General features: G+C 39.3%; 1 protein-coding gene across 6 annotated transcripts in view; it reads left to right on the top strand.

Moving 5' to 3' along the window:
* TRPM6 (transient receptor potential cation channel subfamily M member 6) overlaps positions 1–19,111 on the top strand; it is a 159,473-nt gene that overhangs the window by 32,318 nt on the left and 108,044 nt on the right. For 4 of the 6 annotated variants that reach the window (XM_032866645.1, XM_032866641.1, XM_032866640.1 and 1 more), the window contains exons 1-3: positions 12,080–12,156; positions 12,733–12,812; positions 15,862–15,900. In XM_032866645.1, the coding sequence (XP_032722536.1) occupies positions 12,118–12,156; positions 12,733–12,812; positions 15,862–15,900 (158 nt within the window). In that variant the 5' untranslated portion in view covers positions 12,080–12,117. Of the gene's footprint in view, positions 1–12,079; positions 12,157–12,732; positions 12,813–15,861; positions 15,901–19,111 lie in introns of those variants that run through there. The other 2 variants (XM_032866643.1, XM_032866642.1) reach the window with 1 other exon arrangement.

Below are 19,111 nucleotides of genomic sequence, written 5' to 3'. Positions count from 1 at the left end.
TTTCTTTTGTTTAATCCCCCCTTATAATTGCCTTTTTGGGTCATTTCAAGGTCTTTCCCTTATGGATATAATATATTTCTTCCCGTTTTACAATAGCAGAAGAAATACAGAAGAAATACCCTAATGACTAAAACTCTGTGAAAAGGAAAAGCTGCTCTGTAGTTTGGCTCCTCGGTGACAGAGAATGAGAAAGGCATGGCGTGGTAGTTATCTTGCCTTTTCCTTCCTGAATTGCACTGAAAGAACAGTCAGTTTCTAAACAACATTGGAATTCTGAAAATCAAGTGTAACAGCCAGAAAGAGTTGGGAAACTTCATCCAAGCAAATGGCATTTCTCGTCTGCCAGCCTCCATTATTAGTTCTCGACATCCCACTGACAGACTCGTGATTCTCAACTTCCAGGACCACACGCATTTTATTAAAACATCATTTTTCTTATGGAATACTAGTGGAATTAGTTATTCTGGAGGAGATTTCTTTTCGTCTGAAGAAAACAAAAACAAACCTGGTTGGTAGGCTGCCTTAAATCTTTTAGCTTAAATTAAGACAAAAATCTTAAAGGTTTCTGTCCTTTAGATCAACTTAAACATCTCAAAGATTTTTTTAAAGTAAGCTGAAAATCTTAGATAAACATCTTAACATTAGGATATAAGAATTAGGGGAGGGAACATTCTGAACTGAGAGCTGGCAGAAATCTCTTGGAAAAGAGTCTGCCAAAATTGTACCTCGTGCAAACAAGTGTGTATACCCTCATAGATGATCATTGGTCAAATACATTTAGGGGACCAATGGATAATAATGGATTTCTTTCTTCTGGAGAGTACACTATTTGCATGTGTTTATAAAGCCACAAAACATTTTCTTTTCATCCCATGCAATACCTTTGTTCTCTAGGATATACTTAAACTCTGGTAAAGTGTTCAAATGTGTACCCAGAACTCAGGTAGGCATTGGGGATACTACAATCAACAAGAGAATTCCCCGTGTTCTGGGGCTTAGAGTGTAGTCAGTCTAAATGGGTCAGGTTGTACAGTGCCTGGGGGCAAACACCAAAGGCTCTGGCACAGGGAAGGGGATCCTGATTCAGAGAGTTTCTATGAAGGTTTTCATGTTGTCTCTCTTGATGGCAAAAGGGGAGGAGTGGAGAATGTTCTTAGCAGAGAACAGCGTGGAAGGAGTGGGAGGCAAATGCAGAGAATTCGAAGTTGTTTATTATATTTGGAATGTAGAGATTGGAGTAGGGAGAGGGAAGAGATGAGGGGAGAGAGGGAGCAGCTCAGATGTGGTGGGCAGTGGGCTACACACATGGTGAAGGACTTTTAAACATTCCTGATGACCTTGGGAGAATCACTGAAAGGTTTTAGGTGAGAATGACATGTTTACTGTTTGACTTTAAGAAGGCTGTAGGCTTGGGACACCTGGGTTAGGCGTTTGCCTTTGGCTCAGGTCCTGATCCCAGGGTTCTGGGATCGAGTCCCATATGAGGCTGCCCCTGCTCTGTAGGGAGTCTTTTCCCTCTTCCTCTGTCTGCCACTCTCCCTGCTTATACTCCTGCTCACTTGCTCTCCCAGGCTCTCTCTCTGGCAAATAAATAGGCACAATCTTAAAACCAAAACCAAAACAAAACAAAACACAACAAAAAAAACTCTATAGGCTTTGCTGCAGAGAATGGATCGGAGAAGGGAAATCTGGAGGCCAAAGACCGAAGGGAGTCCATCTAGCCAAGAATTCGTGGTGACTTTAGGATCCTGGTGATATAAATCTAGAGGTGGGCAGATGCAAGAGATATTTAAGAAATAGATACAAGAAATAGAATCAATAGGTCGTGATGGTTGACTGGGAAGTAAGGATGGGGAGGAATGAACGATGATGCTCCGGTTTCCCGCTTGGACACCTCGGTATACAGTCGAGCATTTGGGGAAGGCAGGTGGGGGATAGGTTTGGTGGGGGAAACAAGGGATACAGACGTGGACAGGTTACTATAGTAGCACAATCCTTTGTTCCCTTTTAAACCTGGTGAGGTCACTAAGATAGGTTTTATATATCCCGACACCAAATTGCATACCGTGAATGGACTGCCATAGTCAACAGGTGACAAAAACAGCCCTCCCCACCCCGCCCCATACTCTACCTCCTCCTCCTGTCCTTTCTCTGCTGTAACCCGTGACTTCTCAAAGATGTGACTTCATAGATAACAATCAGCAAACCAGTACTCTCTTCACTGAAGTCCTTTGAAGTCTTCTGGTCGTCAGTTGTCTTGCTGCTATTCAAATTTTCACATATTTTCAAAGTCCTCTCAGAAATACTTTATAACTTCTCAATATTAAAGCCATTTTGGATGCTTGAGATTCTTGTTCCTCGGGCAAGTGCGTTTTTCGGTATTTTATTTTATTTTACAACTATTTTTAAATTGAAGGAATCTGGTCACTTCAAATTTTTATTTGGAAGGAAGTTGAGTATTAATAATTAAAAAATGCTGTATACAGTGTATCCTCAGTGTATACACAGAGTATATTCTCTAATGTTTTCTCTAGTTTCTCTAATATTCTCTACAGTGTAGTCTCTAACATTTAAGAGTTGTTGGTAACTCAAACCTTTTGCTTATAAATTGGCACACCTTCAATGGAGGGCAACGTGGCAGTACTTGAATTCACTCAGACATTTTACTGGTAGGTTTTTATCTGATAGATACACATGTACATGAAAGTTATGGTGTACGGATTTTAGCTAAATAAATTATGGGACTTCCATATGGTGTACGGATTTTAGCTAAATAAATTATGGGACTTCCATACAAAGGGATACTGGTCAGCCCCCCCAAAGAATGAAGGAACTCTATGTGTATAAATATATAAGAATGTCCAAATTGTTAGTGAAGAAAAAGCAAGTTGCAGAACAATGTGTATAATATACCTCTATGTAAAAAATTATTTTTTGGTATATGCTTATAAATGCATAGGTTATCTTCGGAAGAACACATAACAAAGTGTAACAGGTTCCTTTGGGGAAGGGAAATGGAATGTCTGGAATACAGGGGTAGGAGGAAGAGTTCATTTCTCCCTGTATCATCTACTATACCTTGTCGATTTTATACCACTTTCAAAGTTATCTATTAAAAAAAGAAATGTTGCTGAGTCCTGGCTTAGGTGTTCCATAAGTGATAGAGTGAAGGCTTACAATACAGGGACCAACACTGTAGTCAGTCTTGTTTGTTTTTTGCTATGTGGCAGTTAGGCACACAGTCATAAAAGGTTTACCTGAAGTGATTATAATTCTTTTTAAAAATAAAAGTGCCTATTTCTAGGTGCATCTAAAGGAATGCTCTTGAGAATTTACAGCTGGACAGGTGGACGTTTGTCTGACAACCTCTGAGGGTCAGTCACCCAGGAATAAAAAGATTTCTTGAGTTTGCTGATAGAGATTTCTGACAGGCTGGCAAAGAAAGCACATTTACTGTATACCTTGCCCTGGCAGTCCAACTGCCCAGTGATCTCCAGTTACATTTGCTCTTATACTTTACCCTGAATTCCTATTTGCTTAGTGTGGGTGTCTGCAGACCCATAGAGGAACACATTTTTAGGTTAGTGTATCGGGGACATCCTTGGAATATTGTGTGGCAGTTTGCTCCAAAGCCTACCCAGTGGGATCCTACAGGCGTTCCCCGTGTATCTTAACTTGGGTGGATCCTCTTTTGAGAGAGTATCCGTATGCTTTGTGATCCGTAGAACATATGGTGTATGGCGTATTGTGCTGTTGTACTGTGAAGGGCTAGTAATGAAAAGGGAAAGTATGATTGCACAGGCTTATCTCCTACCTCCCATCTTCTCCCTTGATAAGAGGGGCAAAGGAGAATGCTGAGGTTTGCAGCCTTCAGGGTGACATGGGCTGACTTCTGATCCGTACATACGTAATGGGGTCTTGGGCAAAATTAAAAGAAGGAAATGTTCTTCATCCTCTCCTTACCTCTATCAGGAGAGGAAGCATTTTCTTCCAGGTTGAGCCTTCCTCCTCTGCTGTTCATATCTTTTTTTCACCTAACCCCTACCCCCACCCCCAGAAGTCTCTAAAGTCATTTCATTCTCTCTTGTATTTTCTCCCTTTATTGACTTCTGTCTTACCTACAAACAAGGTCTAGGCCTTCTCAACATAATATAAGGGTTCTTTCAACTTTGCCTCTTAAACATCTTGCAGAAGAGCTCCAGAATTGGTGTTTGGTAGAACCTGCTCCTGCTCCATTAAGAGGTAGTAATAATTGCACCCGTCCCACAGTCGTGAATATTACTGTAGCTAAAGTACATAAAGCACTTAGCACAGCCTTTGGCAGATACAAAAGGCTTACACACATGATGGCTTTTGCTTTATATTGTTGAGTTAGTGGCTGGTCTTAATACTGTTTTCCCAAGGGTATTTACACTAGCTGCCTCCTGTTTTGCGACATAGTTCCTTTTTTTTTTTTTTTTTTAAATAGAGTTTATTCTATGTTTTTATTTATTTTTTTTTAAAGTAGGCCTCACACCCAACGTGGAGCCCAATGTGGGGCTTGAACTCCTAACCCTGAGATCAAGACCTGAGGTCAAGAGATTGAGTCAGACGCTTAACCAACTGAGCCGCTCATGTGCCCCTGCAACCTATTTCCTAAATCTCTCTCAATCTGCTCAGTGATCATGACCAAAATTGCCATTCTGCTTCCTTCTTTCCTTCCTTCCTTCCCTCCTTCCTTTGATTTTATTTATTTGGCAGAGAGAGAGAATAGCAGGGTGATTGAGAGGGAGAAGCAGGCTCCCTGCTCTTGGGGCTTGATCCCAGGACCCTGAGACCATGACCCTAGCCAAAGGCAGACACCCAACCGATTGAGCCACCCAGGTGCCTCTCTCCTTATTTTCTTGTCAGTATTAAACTTCTTAGCTTTTCTTTGAAACATCCTACTTTCATAATCACATTTAAAAAAAATGTTTTATTTAAGAGAGAAACTTGCTCTGTTCTCTACTTCAGGTATCATGTCACCATCCTGTTAGTAACTCTTTGTTATTTCCTGAACTCTTTTGCACTGCATGTTTAGCTGTTTCTAAAAGTCCTTGGCTCATTTTCTCTGTTCTCTGCTCCCCAGTGACCTCATGGCTTTTACCAGAAGTGTTGTCTGAATTCTCCTCCAGGCTGAAATCTCTGCATTTCTAACCCCTGTGGCATTCTATCACCACCTCCCAAAACCTTTGTCATCTTTCAAGGACTTTCCCAAGTCTCTTGTCCTCCTTGAAGCCTTCCCAGATACCTGCAGGCAGAGGGATTTCTGCTTCCAAGGAGCCCCACATACTTTTTTCTCCTTTGGTGTTGGTCTTTGGGACACAGTTTTACTTGTTTTTATTAGTATAATATATACCAACCAAAGTATTTCTGAATGAATGAATAAATGAGCGAATGATGCTATTATTCTTAGAGATATTGATATTTTAAAGGAAGAATGGATAAACAGATAAAATATATGCTACCTATGGGTTCTGAAGGGCTGATCTCCCACTTATACTGCAGTGACATCTTTGGGATGGAGAATTTGGTAGGCACTAAAGTCAGCCATACAGTTGGAAATGAATACAGTTATCAAAATATCTTTCAAAAATATCTCCATTGCTCATAAAGTATCGTATGTGAAGATTTGATCTCTAATTGATTTCTCTATGTTGAAAAAAAAGATAAAAACTTTATGAATCTTAATATTTTTCATGAAAAGTATATATGTTAACTAATAAGTAAATAGATTTATTACTGTTATTTAAAATGGGGCACCTAGGTGGCTCAGTGGGTTAAGCCTCTGCCTTCGGCTTAGGTCATAATCTCAGGGTCCTGGGACCGAGCACCACATTAGGCTCTCTGCTCCATGTGGAGCCTGCTCCCTGTCCCCCTCCTGCCTCTCTGCCTGCTTGTGATCTCTCTCTGTCAAATAAATGAATGAATAAAAATCTTAAAAAATAAAATAAAATGAACTAATGAGTAAATATCTTAAAAAGCCCCAGTTCTAAATTCTGGTACATAAAGGTTGGTAGATATACTCCTAAAAATGAAAGCTTTTTGGAGGTCCTTGGTAATGAATATGAAGGGGTTCCAAGCTCCAAAAGTTTCAGAACTGATGCTCTTGGAAATTGTGTACTTCTGAACTTAAAATCGTATTGAAGTTGATCACACTTAGTTTTTGTTTTTTCTTTCTTCTCATGCTTCTTTTACCTCTTACTTACTCCTTTAGCAAAAATTTTAAATTCGTCCAAGTTAAATGTATGGTAGGTGTCCCTACTGAACTTCAGGAAGTGAAATCCTATTGCAACATTCTTTCTGCTGTGCTGCACATATATAAACCTTACTCTGGATGATCTAAATAAAATTGCCTTTAATCTGTAATTCCAAATAAAGGTGTTCTTGTCCCATAATATGGTGGGTTTCCTAAACGTCTATTATTTAAGAGGATAGCTTCACTAATAACAACACTTGTAAAGGAGTATAGCTTTACCCCAAGAAAAGGCTTTTAGACTATGTAGCTCACTCAGATGAAGTTCTAATCAAGTTTTAGATAATTTAACAGGATATTTGGAGCATAATTTAAGACCATCTGGGCACATGGGTAATACGTTCATGGATATTTTGCTACTTGGAAATTGGAGAACACTGATTGTGTTAGAGGATTCCTTTTCCTTTGGTGCCCTGGTTCTTGGTCACACCCCTTCGAAGAATGAAGAGGTAGACCAGACAGAGAGTGGTGGGCAGCAAAGCAATAGTGCCTTTGAGCGATAGGCACAAAGCTCCTGGAAAGGGAGGGGAACTGAGAAGGTTGCCACCATAGTTTCTAAGTCTAGGGGTTTTTATGGGCTTGTTGGCAGGCTGCTTTAATTTGATGAACCTTCCATGAGCCTGTCACCCAATCAGCTTTTTATCGTGTACGTGTCATGTTCCTGTCATGTGGGAATGAGTGTCATGTTCCTGTCATGTGGGAATGAGTAGAGGCCTCCTTCCAGGGTGATGTAAAATCTTTTCAAGGATGGTTTCCTCTTAGGGAAGGGGCCGTTGTCCCTGACTGCCTTTCTTCCAATTATCCTTCAATAATTGCATCTGATTTGAAAATCTTAACAGATTAGAGTAGTTATGTAACAAATAGGCCCGGTATTCAGTTAAATTCTGTATGTTACTACAGGGACAGCTGTAAAGAATACACATAAATGAACTTCTATTTCTTTTCCCTTTTTAACAAAACGATTTAACATGATCAGAGATTATAAACATTTTATTTGCATGTTTTATTCCCCAAGGGAACTGGATAAAGCTGAAGCCTGTGTGACAACAGAGGAAAGGATGTCCTAATTGTGTTAGTGCGGACATAATGGGGACTTTGACCAGTTTGGGAAGGGGCAGGATTGAGTAAGACATCAGTTTAGTTTGAACCTTTATGATATGCTCTATTTGGCTGGTCACTGTTGAGTTCTTCCGATTCCCCATTAGGCTCAGTGGAGAATTCATAAATGTTTTACTCATGTGCTTATGAGTTTATATAACATAGACGTTCGTTTTGAAGTTCTAAATGCCTTTGCTTGACAAGACAGGAAATGAAAATGTCAGCTAAAGAGGAGAACTGGCATTTTAGGAGGTTTTGAGTTATTTAATTGACATTCCATTTTTAATGATGCTACCAAAATAACAAAAACAAAACAAAACAAAACAATCATTACCGGCAAAAATAGCGCTCACTTTTTTCTACCTAAAAAGAAGAAAACATGTAAGATTATTTTTTATGAAGTCGGCCTAAATGCTCCCTGCTGGACAGAGTACTCACTGAAAGTGAGATCAACTTGTGGCAGTGTTAGCGAACCAGATCCTTGGGTTTAGGTTATTATAGGTTTGCCCGAGACCATTAATCTTGCGTCAAGGGAGTCAGATGAACTATCCCTATAGGACGTGAGCAGAACCAACTCCACAGGAGACCCTGAGTGGACTCCTCCGGTGGATGGACTTGCTTTGCCCTGAAGCAGTTCCCCTGAGCCAAGAGATGGCACAAGTCCATCCACCTGTGACTCAGTTTGAAGAGGCCCTTGCTCCAGAGGAGAAGCCGTATAGAGGAGACACCAGATGTCCATCTGGAGTCTGAAAACACTGCTTCTCTGCTTGATGTGTTTTGGTGCCTCCCTGCGTATTGTAGATTCAAGATAACTAATCCAACACTTTATCCTAACGTAGATTATGATAACTTTAAGAGAAAAACAACTGTTGTGCAATTAAACATTGTTCGTGCTATGATATGTAGAAGATAGTGTGTGGGAAACCTAAAAAGGGGAGTAAGTAGTCCGCTTCACTTGGAAAAGTATTTGTTACACATTAGATTTTTTTTAAGTACAAAAGAATTTTAAAAAAGAAAACAAATGACCAATAATTTGTGCGTCCCTTCACCCCCGATCACCCAGCCCTCTGGATGTTAAAAAAGCAATTCATGCATACTTGTAGGATTTTTTTTTTTTTTTTTAAATTAAGGAATACCTCTAAAACTATGCCTTCTCAGAGATTCCCCTAAGAGAGAATCTCTTCTCTGGAAGATCTGAAAAGCCATAGTATAGAAAACTTTCAGGGAGGGGAAGGATTTGTTTTTGAACATTTCTGTGCTGTTGGCTACCCTCACCTCAGGCCTGGGATTCTAAGTAAAATCTGATTATGTTATAGGGTGAGCCACACACTGAGCCTGAGACCGGCAGTTTCCCTTTTTTGTTCTCTGCCTTTCCCTCCTCCGCATAATAATGACAATCAGCAAGGACCTCCCCTCACTCTGTGGTGTGTTTTGTGTGTGTGTGTGTGTGTGTGTGTGTGTGTGTGTGTATACACACGTATACATACAAATATCTATCTATATAATGCATATACGTTATATAGATATACATTATATATAAATAAATATATATATAATGTGTATACATTATATATATACAGACATATATATATGTCTGTATATATATATATAAAAACACCCAGCTTTGTAGGCTGCCGCAGAAATGGCATAATCTCCACTGTCAACCACAATCCATGACCATTTTCTGCTCCAGGTGGTAGAAGCCAGCCCACTGGGCATTTGTCCTCAATAGATTTGGGCTATTGAATTAAAACCAACAAACATTTGTTTTCTAGTTGCTCTCTGTTGTCCTAAACATGGGAGCCTCTTCTACACGTGCTTTAGAATATATTGAAAAGGCTACTACAATGAGGTGGGGGGGGGGAGTAAGATTCAAAATTGGGAATTGTCTGAAACTCTTTCAAATTCGGCCTGTTTTTCTTTTCCTGTAGTATTGAGATAAGATCCGAGAGTTGCCAAAGCAGAGTTTCCATGTTCTTATTATGGCTCAGGCTTCCTGTTTACACCTTTGAAGGGAAAATTGTATTCATGGATTCCTGAAGTTCTAGTCTAGGTGTGTTCATTTTGTTGTTCATTCAGTAATGATTGGGCTGGGCCCTGGGGCAGCAGAAGTGACTGGCACAGGGCCTGTGGGCGCTGGAGTCCAGTGGGGAAAGTGGACCTGCAGAAGTCATTCATTTCTAGTATGAGAGGTCCCAGGAGGAGGATTTGGAGGTCAGGAAGTATTTTTTAGGGAAAAAAAAAATACATCAAAGTTCAGTTCCCTGGCCACCCACTGAAACCTAATTTTTTTTCTTTTTGATATACTAATAATAATAGCTAAGCTTTATAGCCTTAGTAAGTCCCAGGGAGAATTCTAAGCCTTTAATTTATCTATTCCTTTCAACAGAGCTATGAGGTATTATTATTGCTGTTATCTCCATTTTTAATATATAAGCAAACAGGAATGAAGAAATTAGTTTGCTCAGATAGTCCTACCGGATGTCTAGTCTTGTAAAGAAATGAATGACAGCACAGCCTGCTTAATTTATGTCCTATGTGAGAGACCCGTTTTTGAGATTTTAATTTATTTTTTATTTATTTTTATTTTTAAGTAATTTTTATTTATTTGTTTGACAGCACAAGCAGGCAGAGTAGCAGGTAGAGGGAGAGTAAGAAGCAGGTTCCCAGTGAGCAGAGAGCCTGATGTGGTCTTCCATCCCATTCAGACCATGATCTGAGCTGAAGGCAGCCACTTAACCAACTGAGCTACCCAGGCACCCCTGGAGCTCCTTTTTAATAGTTAATTTGTGTACATGCAGTTTAATGATATCAATTCATTATCTGTTTCCTTCTTTGTATTCCAAGTTCCGTCAGAACCAACATCTTTTCTTACCTGCCGTAGTATTCCCAGCGTGCAGCTTGGCCTATCCAGTATATTGGTTGAATGAATTCAGCATGAAGAGCTCTTTGAGAACATACTAATTCCCCTGTCACCCTTTTTCTCAGTGCTTTGCAAAAATTAGGGACTTAATTAATCTTGGCAGAATGAATAAATGAAATAGTTAGTTTTTGAAGAGGGGATAGGGCTTACCAATTCCAAAAGATTGTGTCATTTTCTTATTATAAGTAGATTTTGAGTTTACTTTGTTTAGTTCATTCCAAGTTTTGTGACTCTGAATTTTTCTAAGTTTGTATGTTTTCAGTGCTTTCCCACTTTAGCAAATGTCTTTTAAAAAACTGCTGACTATGCAAAAGGGTTAAGAGGTAGAATGATTTTAAGATAAACTGAGTTTGATTTGGGAAGTTTTCCTTGTTTATAGTTATGTTCAAAATGCACAGGAACCAATCAGTGCCCCTCCCCCCTTTTTGCTTAACAAGATCTGGATTCTGTTTATATACAGTTATATTCAGCACAACACTTATGTTTAAGGTTGGTGAATATTGAACAAAATCCATGAGTTTAATATTAAAGTATACAGAGGATTCCATAAATGCCTCATTTATAATTGTGGGAGAAGAAAAACTTTGCTCTTTTAGGTTTGATGGCTGGGTCTGTGAAGTAAACTGACAAGAAAAGATACACAGGTTTATTAATTTTTAATATTGTGGTCATGAAAACATCCCAGAAAAGCAGAAGTAAATACCCCAGAGATGATGATATTTGGGAATTTATATACTGTCTTAATAAGGGAAGGGTTGGGAGATGTAGGCAATTTCAAAGAGAGTAAATGATTTTTAGAAAAGATGAAGGGGCTCTTAGAAGAATAGGTGGGAGATACGATAGTTAGTGACCAGGTTTGTCTGGGTGCGGTATTGACTTCTCCTCCCTTCTCTTGAGATAAGAGTCAATCCTTTTGGGCTGATGAAACTTCCAGGGATTTATGACAGTCAAGATCCTCTTGGAAGATCTGTCTTTAGGCAGATAAAGAGCGTTCAGAGGAAGCCTCTCACTGCATCTGCTGTTTTTCAAGTGCCTACAGCTCAAAATCACCTCTATACCAAAGCAGCATGTTATAGGGCGGCGGCATGTCCTGAACATCTGGCACCTGAGGACGGTGTGATAAAGAAGTGGCACAGCTGGGACACAGATCGATTTGTAACCCCTTGTCTGGTGCCGGGCATTCTCTGGGACTGTAGGATGAGAACAGGTGTCCTAGGTGGGGGACTGCCCTGCCATGGAGCTAAGAAGGCCCCCTTGCAGGTTCCCGTGCACCACCCTTTCGCCACTGCTGTAACACCTGTGTTTAAAAAGTTGTATCTGTATTTATATTTTTATACCATACAGAGCTAAGATATTTTCATATTATAAGAAGGCCAAGCTCATCCGTTGGTTGGGGTGTATTGTGGGTCAAGTCTCCTCTGCTTCTGGACTTCTGCTTATGGAAGAGCTTGGCTATGACTTGTATGTTGTGTAGTAGAGTGGGGGAGAGACTTTATTAAGAGGATGAGCAAGGGCCAGTGTCCCACCTGGATTCAGGAAGGGTCAGGGGTGGTGCAGATTGAAGCAGCACAGTCTGTGGTAAACCATGCTTACAGAATGTGTATCAGGTTGTCTATCCAGTTAGGAGGTAAACTGAGGCAGACTGTAATGACGAGAAATTGAATTTATTCCAGAGGAGTGAAAGAATTACAATTCAGGAAAACACTGGGGCAAGCTACATGTGAGTCCATTGAAGGCTTGGGGTGGTTTATATTTACCGGCGAGGAGTGTGAAGAGGGGAAAGTCCAGCTAGGGTCCAGGCTGTAAGTTCACTGGCTTGAGGATGGAGAGAGATTCTTGGCAAATGTTCGCTGCTCAGGAGGTAAGTCTCAGTCTTCTGGAAATAAGGCATTTCCTGGAAATCAGTGTCGCAGTTTTTAAGTTCTCTTCTGCTGAGGGTACATGTGTGAGATTCTACTTTTCATATCCTCCAGGTCCTAGTTTTAGAGGAAATCCTTTCACAGAATCTTAATGAAGTTCCAGCTTCCATCTTAACCAAAGTGGGACTTTATATGTGAGAATTTTGAAATTTGAGAGCTTGAAATTCACTCTGTAGGACTATGGCACAAGATTTTAGCGTGACTTTTAGCAGAATTAAGGGAATGCTTTAGTTATAACATGACTTCCTTCCTAGAGTTTTGTACATTTATGCACATTTTGATGAAAATGAGATTATGGATGTATTAATTTTGTGAATGTTTTTGTGTTCACATTTGGTTCATTTGTGTCTGTGATGTGTGTGATAGAAGCCAATAAATGCTTAGCCTATTTGGGGTTGATCTTGGCATTTTAATTCATCTTGATGATATTTGAATATATCTTGTCTACCTGAACTACTGTGGTTACATTGGCTTTCTCACTTAATTATAATGTAAAAATAACTACACCTTTTCTTTAGTCCCAGAAATCCTGGATTGAAGGAGTGTTCAACAAGAGAGAATGTAACAAAATCATACCTAGCTCAAAAGACCCTCACAGGTACAATTTTTAATTATATTTTTTCATTTTAAAACAGCACTATTTCGAGGGACTGTTTGGGGAAACAGTCCCCAGTGAATTGTCTAGAGGATTTAATCATACCTGTGAAGTTAGCATTTATTTATTTTTAATCAATATTCGTCTTTATAAAAATAATATGTGATTATTGTAGACAAACTCGTACGGTCAGGGACCTTGTCAGTTTCGTACCTGACTGCAAGCCCAGAGCCTATGACGGTGCCCGCTGTGTGGAAGGCTCCTGATAGACATCTGTTTAATGACTTACTGAGGTATAACAAAGAAAAAATTGATCATAATGACATCACTGGGATGGAGCCGCTGTTAATTTTGTGGTGACTTTCATGTCTTTAATGCTCCTGTTTCTCTTAGTGGAAGAATAGAAATTAGGGAGTATTATGCTACATGAAATAAGTCAGTCAGAGAAAGACAAATACCATATGATTTCATTCTCATGTGGAATTTAAGAAACAAAGCAAATGAGCAAAGGGGGAAAAAGAAACCAAGAAACAGATTCTTAACTATAGTGAACAGATTGGTGGTTACCAGAGGGGAGGTGGGTGGGGGCATGGGTTAAATAGGTGAAGGGGATTAAGACGCTCTTCTCAGGATGAGCACTGAGTACTGTACAGAATTGTTGGATCACTATATTGTACACCTAAAACTAACATACTATGTATTAACTATACTGTAATTAAAATTTTGAAAACTTAATTAAAAAAAGGTATTAGGGAAATATCTAGTGCCGTATCCATTCCACCATTCCATTCCCCACAACTTCTGAATACTGAATATTCAAAATATTGTGAATATGCCTTATCCCCAACTCAAGCGTTTATGGAAAATTGTGACAACAGTGACAGTTTGGGATATTTTAGGACACTGTGTTCAGATTATGCGGACAATTCCACGTTTCCCGTAAAGTCTTTTTGCTTGAGCAGATAATGGATAGCAGAATGGAACGACTTGAGTTTGACTGCTCTGAGTTGTTGAGAACCCTTTGGAAGCTCTACTTGTAGAACAAAGTTCAAAAAAGCAGCCAGTGAAAGAGAGGAGAATAAAGGGCTATGGAAAATTCCCCAGGGTAACTGGGTTCCTGAAATTAAGATTGGGTGGCATTGCCCTTGGAGAGTAGAAATTAAAAGGAAGGGAAAAATAGAAGAGCAGTATTTTAATTAGGGGGACCACTCTATTTTTAGGCTCTTTTTAGCATTTGACCTTATATTAATTTAAAGTTTACAAATCACAGTTGTATGCTTATGAAGGGTAGCATGGTGAGGTCACTGAAATTCTTGTTCTTTGGGGATGACTAAAACAGTGTTCCTTGCTTTTGTTAAATATTTACTAGCCCTACCCTCTCTGAATTACCTGGGGTTTGTAAGCCCCATGATTGGAAGTTCTCTTTTTGCCCCCTGATAAAATGTTTACAGAATGGCAGGGTAAACTCGTTTTTTCCCCTTCATCTTTTACGGTATCTTGTAATGTGATGGTGGTTACAATGGAAGGCAGACTGAGCTCATACAGTCCTTCTGTTTCAGTAATGGAATCATAATTATAATCATCTTCATAATCTTAAACATCATGAAATGTGATAACCTATAGGCCATTAGTCCACAGACTCAAGAAGAATATCGACGATCATAATTTCGTATTATGGAATGGTCCAAGATCTGCATTTTATGGAAAAAGGTGGTCTTTATGTGATTGTGAAAAAAATTATTGAATGATTACAGATCTTGCTATGCCATTCTTTTTCTTAGATCCCAGTAAGAATCTCAAATTTGTAGCTTTTATGAATTTTTCTTCTTGATGGTGTGGAAGAAAAAGGTGGTAGTTTGTGAGTATAAATTTAGATAAAAGTTGATCTTTTATCAGTTATTTTTATGGTTCCTAATAAGAAACAGATATGATAGATTTGATTACAATGCCTTTTTCCTTCTTATTTTGAAATTGTTGTTGAAGTGAAGCTTCTGAGAAAAGATAGTCCCAAAAGGCTAGGATGGGAAGAAATGAAAGGCCTAAGTATTTGTTTCTGAATAATGTAGAAAAACCCTGATTCTTTGAATGCTGTCCTTTCTTGGCATTGTTTTGGCTAGTATTCTCTTCTAGTTAAAACTTCTTTATACCTAAAATATGACCTCTGATGATCACGATGATCCCCTAACTTCAGAAGTTTCTTTTGAATCATGAAAAGAAAGATTAATAAGGATAATACTTATAATCATACCAACTGTCTTTTGATTTGATAGTGTTTTATGGTTTTAAAATAGTGTCTATATTGTATTATAACTAATATATATATTTAATATATAAATAGTATACCATTATATATTAAATATGATTAATGTCTATATATTGTATATTTATAAATATATAAACCTATTTTTTGAATTCTCAGAATTCTCAAGAATTCTGTCACCTTCATAGTGTAATGAAAATAACAGCCACCAATAGTATATATACTGCGATGTACCACTGTGAGACACATTACACACATCATCTCAGGTAATCCTCTTAATAACCTTACAGGCCAGATACTACTTCCAAATGTGGAAACAGTGCTTTAGAGAAATTGTTAAATACATGAGATTTCAATCCAGGTATTTAGGTTCCAAATTCAGTATTCTGTTGATTAGGTCATGGTTGCTGCAGTGTAATTTGGAAAACAACATATGGGACTATTTGTGGAGTGACATAGGAAGTACTCAGCAAACCCCGATTTTTTTAAAGATTTTATTTATTTATTTGACAGAGAGAGAGAGAGAGAGGTCACAAGTAGGCAGAGAGGCAGGCAGAGAAAGGGGGAAGCAGGCTCACTGCTGAGCAGAGAGCCCGATGTGGGGCTCCATCCCACGATCCTGAGACCACGACCTGAGCCGAAGGCAGAGGCTTTAGCCCACTGAGCGACCCAGGTGCCCCAGCAAACCCTGATTTTTAGACCAGGGAAAATAACAGGTATTTATGGCACAAGCATTGAATATACTTTCAGATATATCACTAACCTAACAGAGGTTTTGTGTTTTTAATTTAGATGTACTGCAGGATGCCAGGTCTGCCAGAATTTAATCAGGTAAGACTTAGATAAATAAGATTTCTTTTAATATTTAGGCACTCTGTTTAAAACTTATTGAGACAGCTTTCTTACAACTTGAATGGACTCAATGAAAGGGCTTTATTGGTGTATCCTATTTACCTTGCCAAAGGAAGGTTTTTGTTTGTTTTTGTTTAGATTTATTTATTTATTTGAGATTTATTTATTTATTTGAGAGCTAGAGCATGAGCTAGGGTGGGTGGGGCAGAGGAAGAGGGAGAAAAAAGCAGGCTCTCCCCCACCCCGACCCCGAGCGGGGACACTTACATGGGACTCAGGGTTCATTCAGGATCCCAGGACCCTGGGATCCTGACCTGAGCCGGAGGCCAACGCTTAACTGACTGAGCTGCCCAGGTGCCCCTCCAAGGGAAGCTTAAAAAAGAGAGATGTGGAATTTTTTGAAGGACGGTGATTATTTGAATGCAATAGATCGATTACTTAAGTTACTGAGACATGTAAATGGCAAGGGCCTTTGGCAAGAGCTTTTACCAATTGAAATACTTATAAAGCATTGCATTTTCATTTGCTAATGTTATATTTTATTTTATTTTTTATTTTTTTTTTGAGAGAGTGAGAGAGTGAGCAGTGGAGAGGGGGATGGGGCAGAGGGGCAGAGGCAGAGGGAGAGAGCATGTCGCAGGCTCCACACTCAGTGCAGAGTCTGAAGCGGGGCTCCATCTCACAACTCTGAGACCAGGACCTGAGCCAACATCAACAGTCAGACACCACTGGGCCACCCAGGTGCCCCTATTTCTTATTTGGGTAATGAAGATGGTTTTTTCCTGTAGAGCACTGTATTTGACCTATGGTTTGTGAGTGACTTGTCTCATACCAAGCTCTAATTCTGACACCAGTTTTGACGTGTGTGTGTTTTTTCCCAACACACCGCCAGGTAATTAACTAGATTCTGCCATGGTCTACATGGAGATAGCATCAGTTCCCATGGGTTAAGAGCCTAGTCATACTAGACTACCCTTCCTCCCCCCAGGTCAGGTGCCAGTCACAAGTCCACGTTATCACCGGTGCTTCTGACTGATAGGCTAGAGATTGGATGTTCCCAAGAACTCTTCCGTGGGTTCAGTTAGTGTGCTAGCAAGGCTCCCAGATCTCAGAGAAACATTTGCTTACATTTACCAGTTTCTTAAAAAGGATGTTATAAAGGATAAACAGCCAGATGGAAGAGATGCATAGGGCCGGCTATGTGCGAAGGGGCTCGGAGCTTCTGTGCTCTTTCTCAGCAAGCCACTCTTCTAGCACACCCCCCCTCCCACCCCCATTCACCAACCCGAAGTCTCCGAATGCCATCCTTGCGGGGTTTTATGGAGGCTTCATTATGTAGGTAGGATTGGCTGAGTCATTGGCCGTTGGTGGTTGATTCTGGTTGAATCATTGGTCATTCGTGGTTGATTCAACCTCCAGCACCTTTATCTTTCTTAGCAATTAGGAGATCTCAAGGGTTTTGGGGCTCTGAGCCAGAAACGCGGGGCAAAGACGAAGTCTCTGTTTATTATAAATCATAATATCACACAACCTCATGGACAAAAATAACTCCAGCAGAATACAAATGTTAGTGGTGATTTGCATTTTAAACTACGTGTTAGTAACTGGTTTTACCTTTCTCTTTTGTAAATGGAGGAAAATGAAAATTTCGTTGATTTTGATCATAGTTCACCTTATGGATCAGCTCAATGTTAAATTTATTTTTGTAAAAGAAAAAATCTGGAATCTCAAGTTTGGCAAATCATGGGGAAAGGGAAACACCATCATCCACAGATGGAGGAGGAGAGGAAGGATAAGGTTGCTGGGTGTATTGGTCTGTTTCAGGCAGCCATAATGACTACCTGGGTGGTTTAAACAATAACAGTTTTATCTCAGAGCTGTGTAAGTTTAAGATCAATGTGCCCTCAGAGTTGGTTTCTGATGAGGCCTCTCTTCTCATTCCGCAGGAAGCTACCTTCTTGCTGTGTCTTCACATGGCCTTTGCTCTGTACCCTGACAGAGTTCTTGTGTCTCCTCTTTTATAGACACTATCCCTGTCAGGTTAGAGTCCCACCTCCAAGACTTCATTTCTACTATTACTGCCTTGTAGGCTCTGTCTCCAAACACAGGCACACCGGGGATTAGGACTTCAACATAACAAATTTTGGGGGACTTGATTCAGTTCCTCACACTGAGTGAAGCATTTCCATTTGACTAACCTCTTTTACCTTTCCTCCAATTATTATTTTTTTTATTTTTTAGTAATTATTTAAAATTTGCTAAAATTGAAAGCAAGTATAAGACTATATTGAGAAGAAGTGAAAAGGCTACATTTACTCCTTCTGCTTCCTACTTTATTCTCCAGAACATTTCCCGGGCAATATTTTCCCAACTTTGCAATCTTCAGAGGTAACAAATATGAATGATATTAGAAAAATATCTATTTCACACTATCCAGAAATTAAAAGTTGTTGAAACTTATCATTTTTGAACGTAGCTAATACCTTTTTTCATGTGGAGGGTGAAATGTCCGGGGGTCAGTTACTGAGTAGTCTGTCCTAGCCATTTCTGGTGTCATTTCTGTTATACAACAAATTCCCATATGTTTGTGGCTCTGTTTCTAAGCTTTTTTCTTCTAGTGCCGTTGGTCTGCTTCTCCTGTTCCTGGTAAATGCAACTGTTCTTCATTATTATAGTTTTGTCATGTACCTTAATATCTGACAGGGCGAGCCCTCTTAACTTTTTTTTTAATACCAGTTTGCTCTTTTAGACAACTTGCACATTCGTATGAATATTAGAATCGCTTTGTCAGATTCTCTGAAAAATTCTTTTAAGATTTTGATGGGTATTTTATAGAATTTTTAAAAATAATTTGGGAGGGATTTGGCATTTGTCACCTTTACAAAGTTGATTCTCAAGGTAAGCTTTTAGTTAGTGATGGATAATTTGGAACTTCTGAAAGTTTTAATTCCAAAAGGATGGACATGGGATGCTTTAAAAAAAAAATTAGGGGTAATTGCTTTCTTCTATGGAATCATCATGCCGTAATTTAATGACCTGGTAAAAACTGGAATGAAACTATATTGATTCAAGTGAAATGGATTAGGCTTGAAAAATACTTAGAGCAAGGTGGGTTCAACCTGAAAAATGGTGCTTTGCGAGGTCATTGACTTATCTTTCCAGGTGTGAATTAGGGTTGCCCACAGTGATT

This window comes from Lontra canadensis, unplaced genomic scaffold (genome assembly GCF_010015895.1).
Source record: "Lontra canadensis isolate GAN:19392208 unplaced genomic scaffold, GSC_riverotter_1.0 scaffold31, whole genome shotgun sequence".
In the NCBI taxonomy this organism is placed as follows: domain Eukaryota; kingdom Metazoa; phylum Chordata; class Mammalia; order Carnivora; family Mustelidae; genus Lontra; species Lontra canadensis.
Note: the sequence above shows the minus strand (reverse complement) of the source record. Positions and strands in the feature narration are given on the sequence as shown.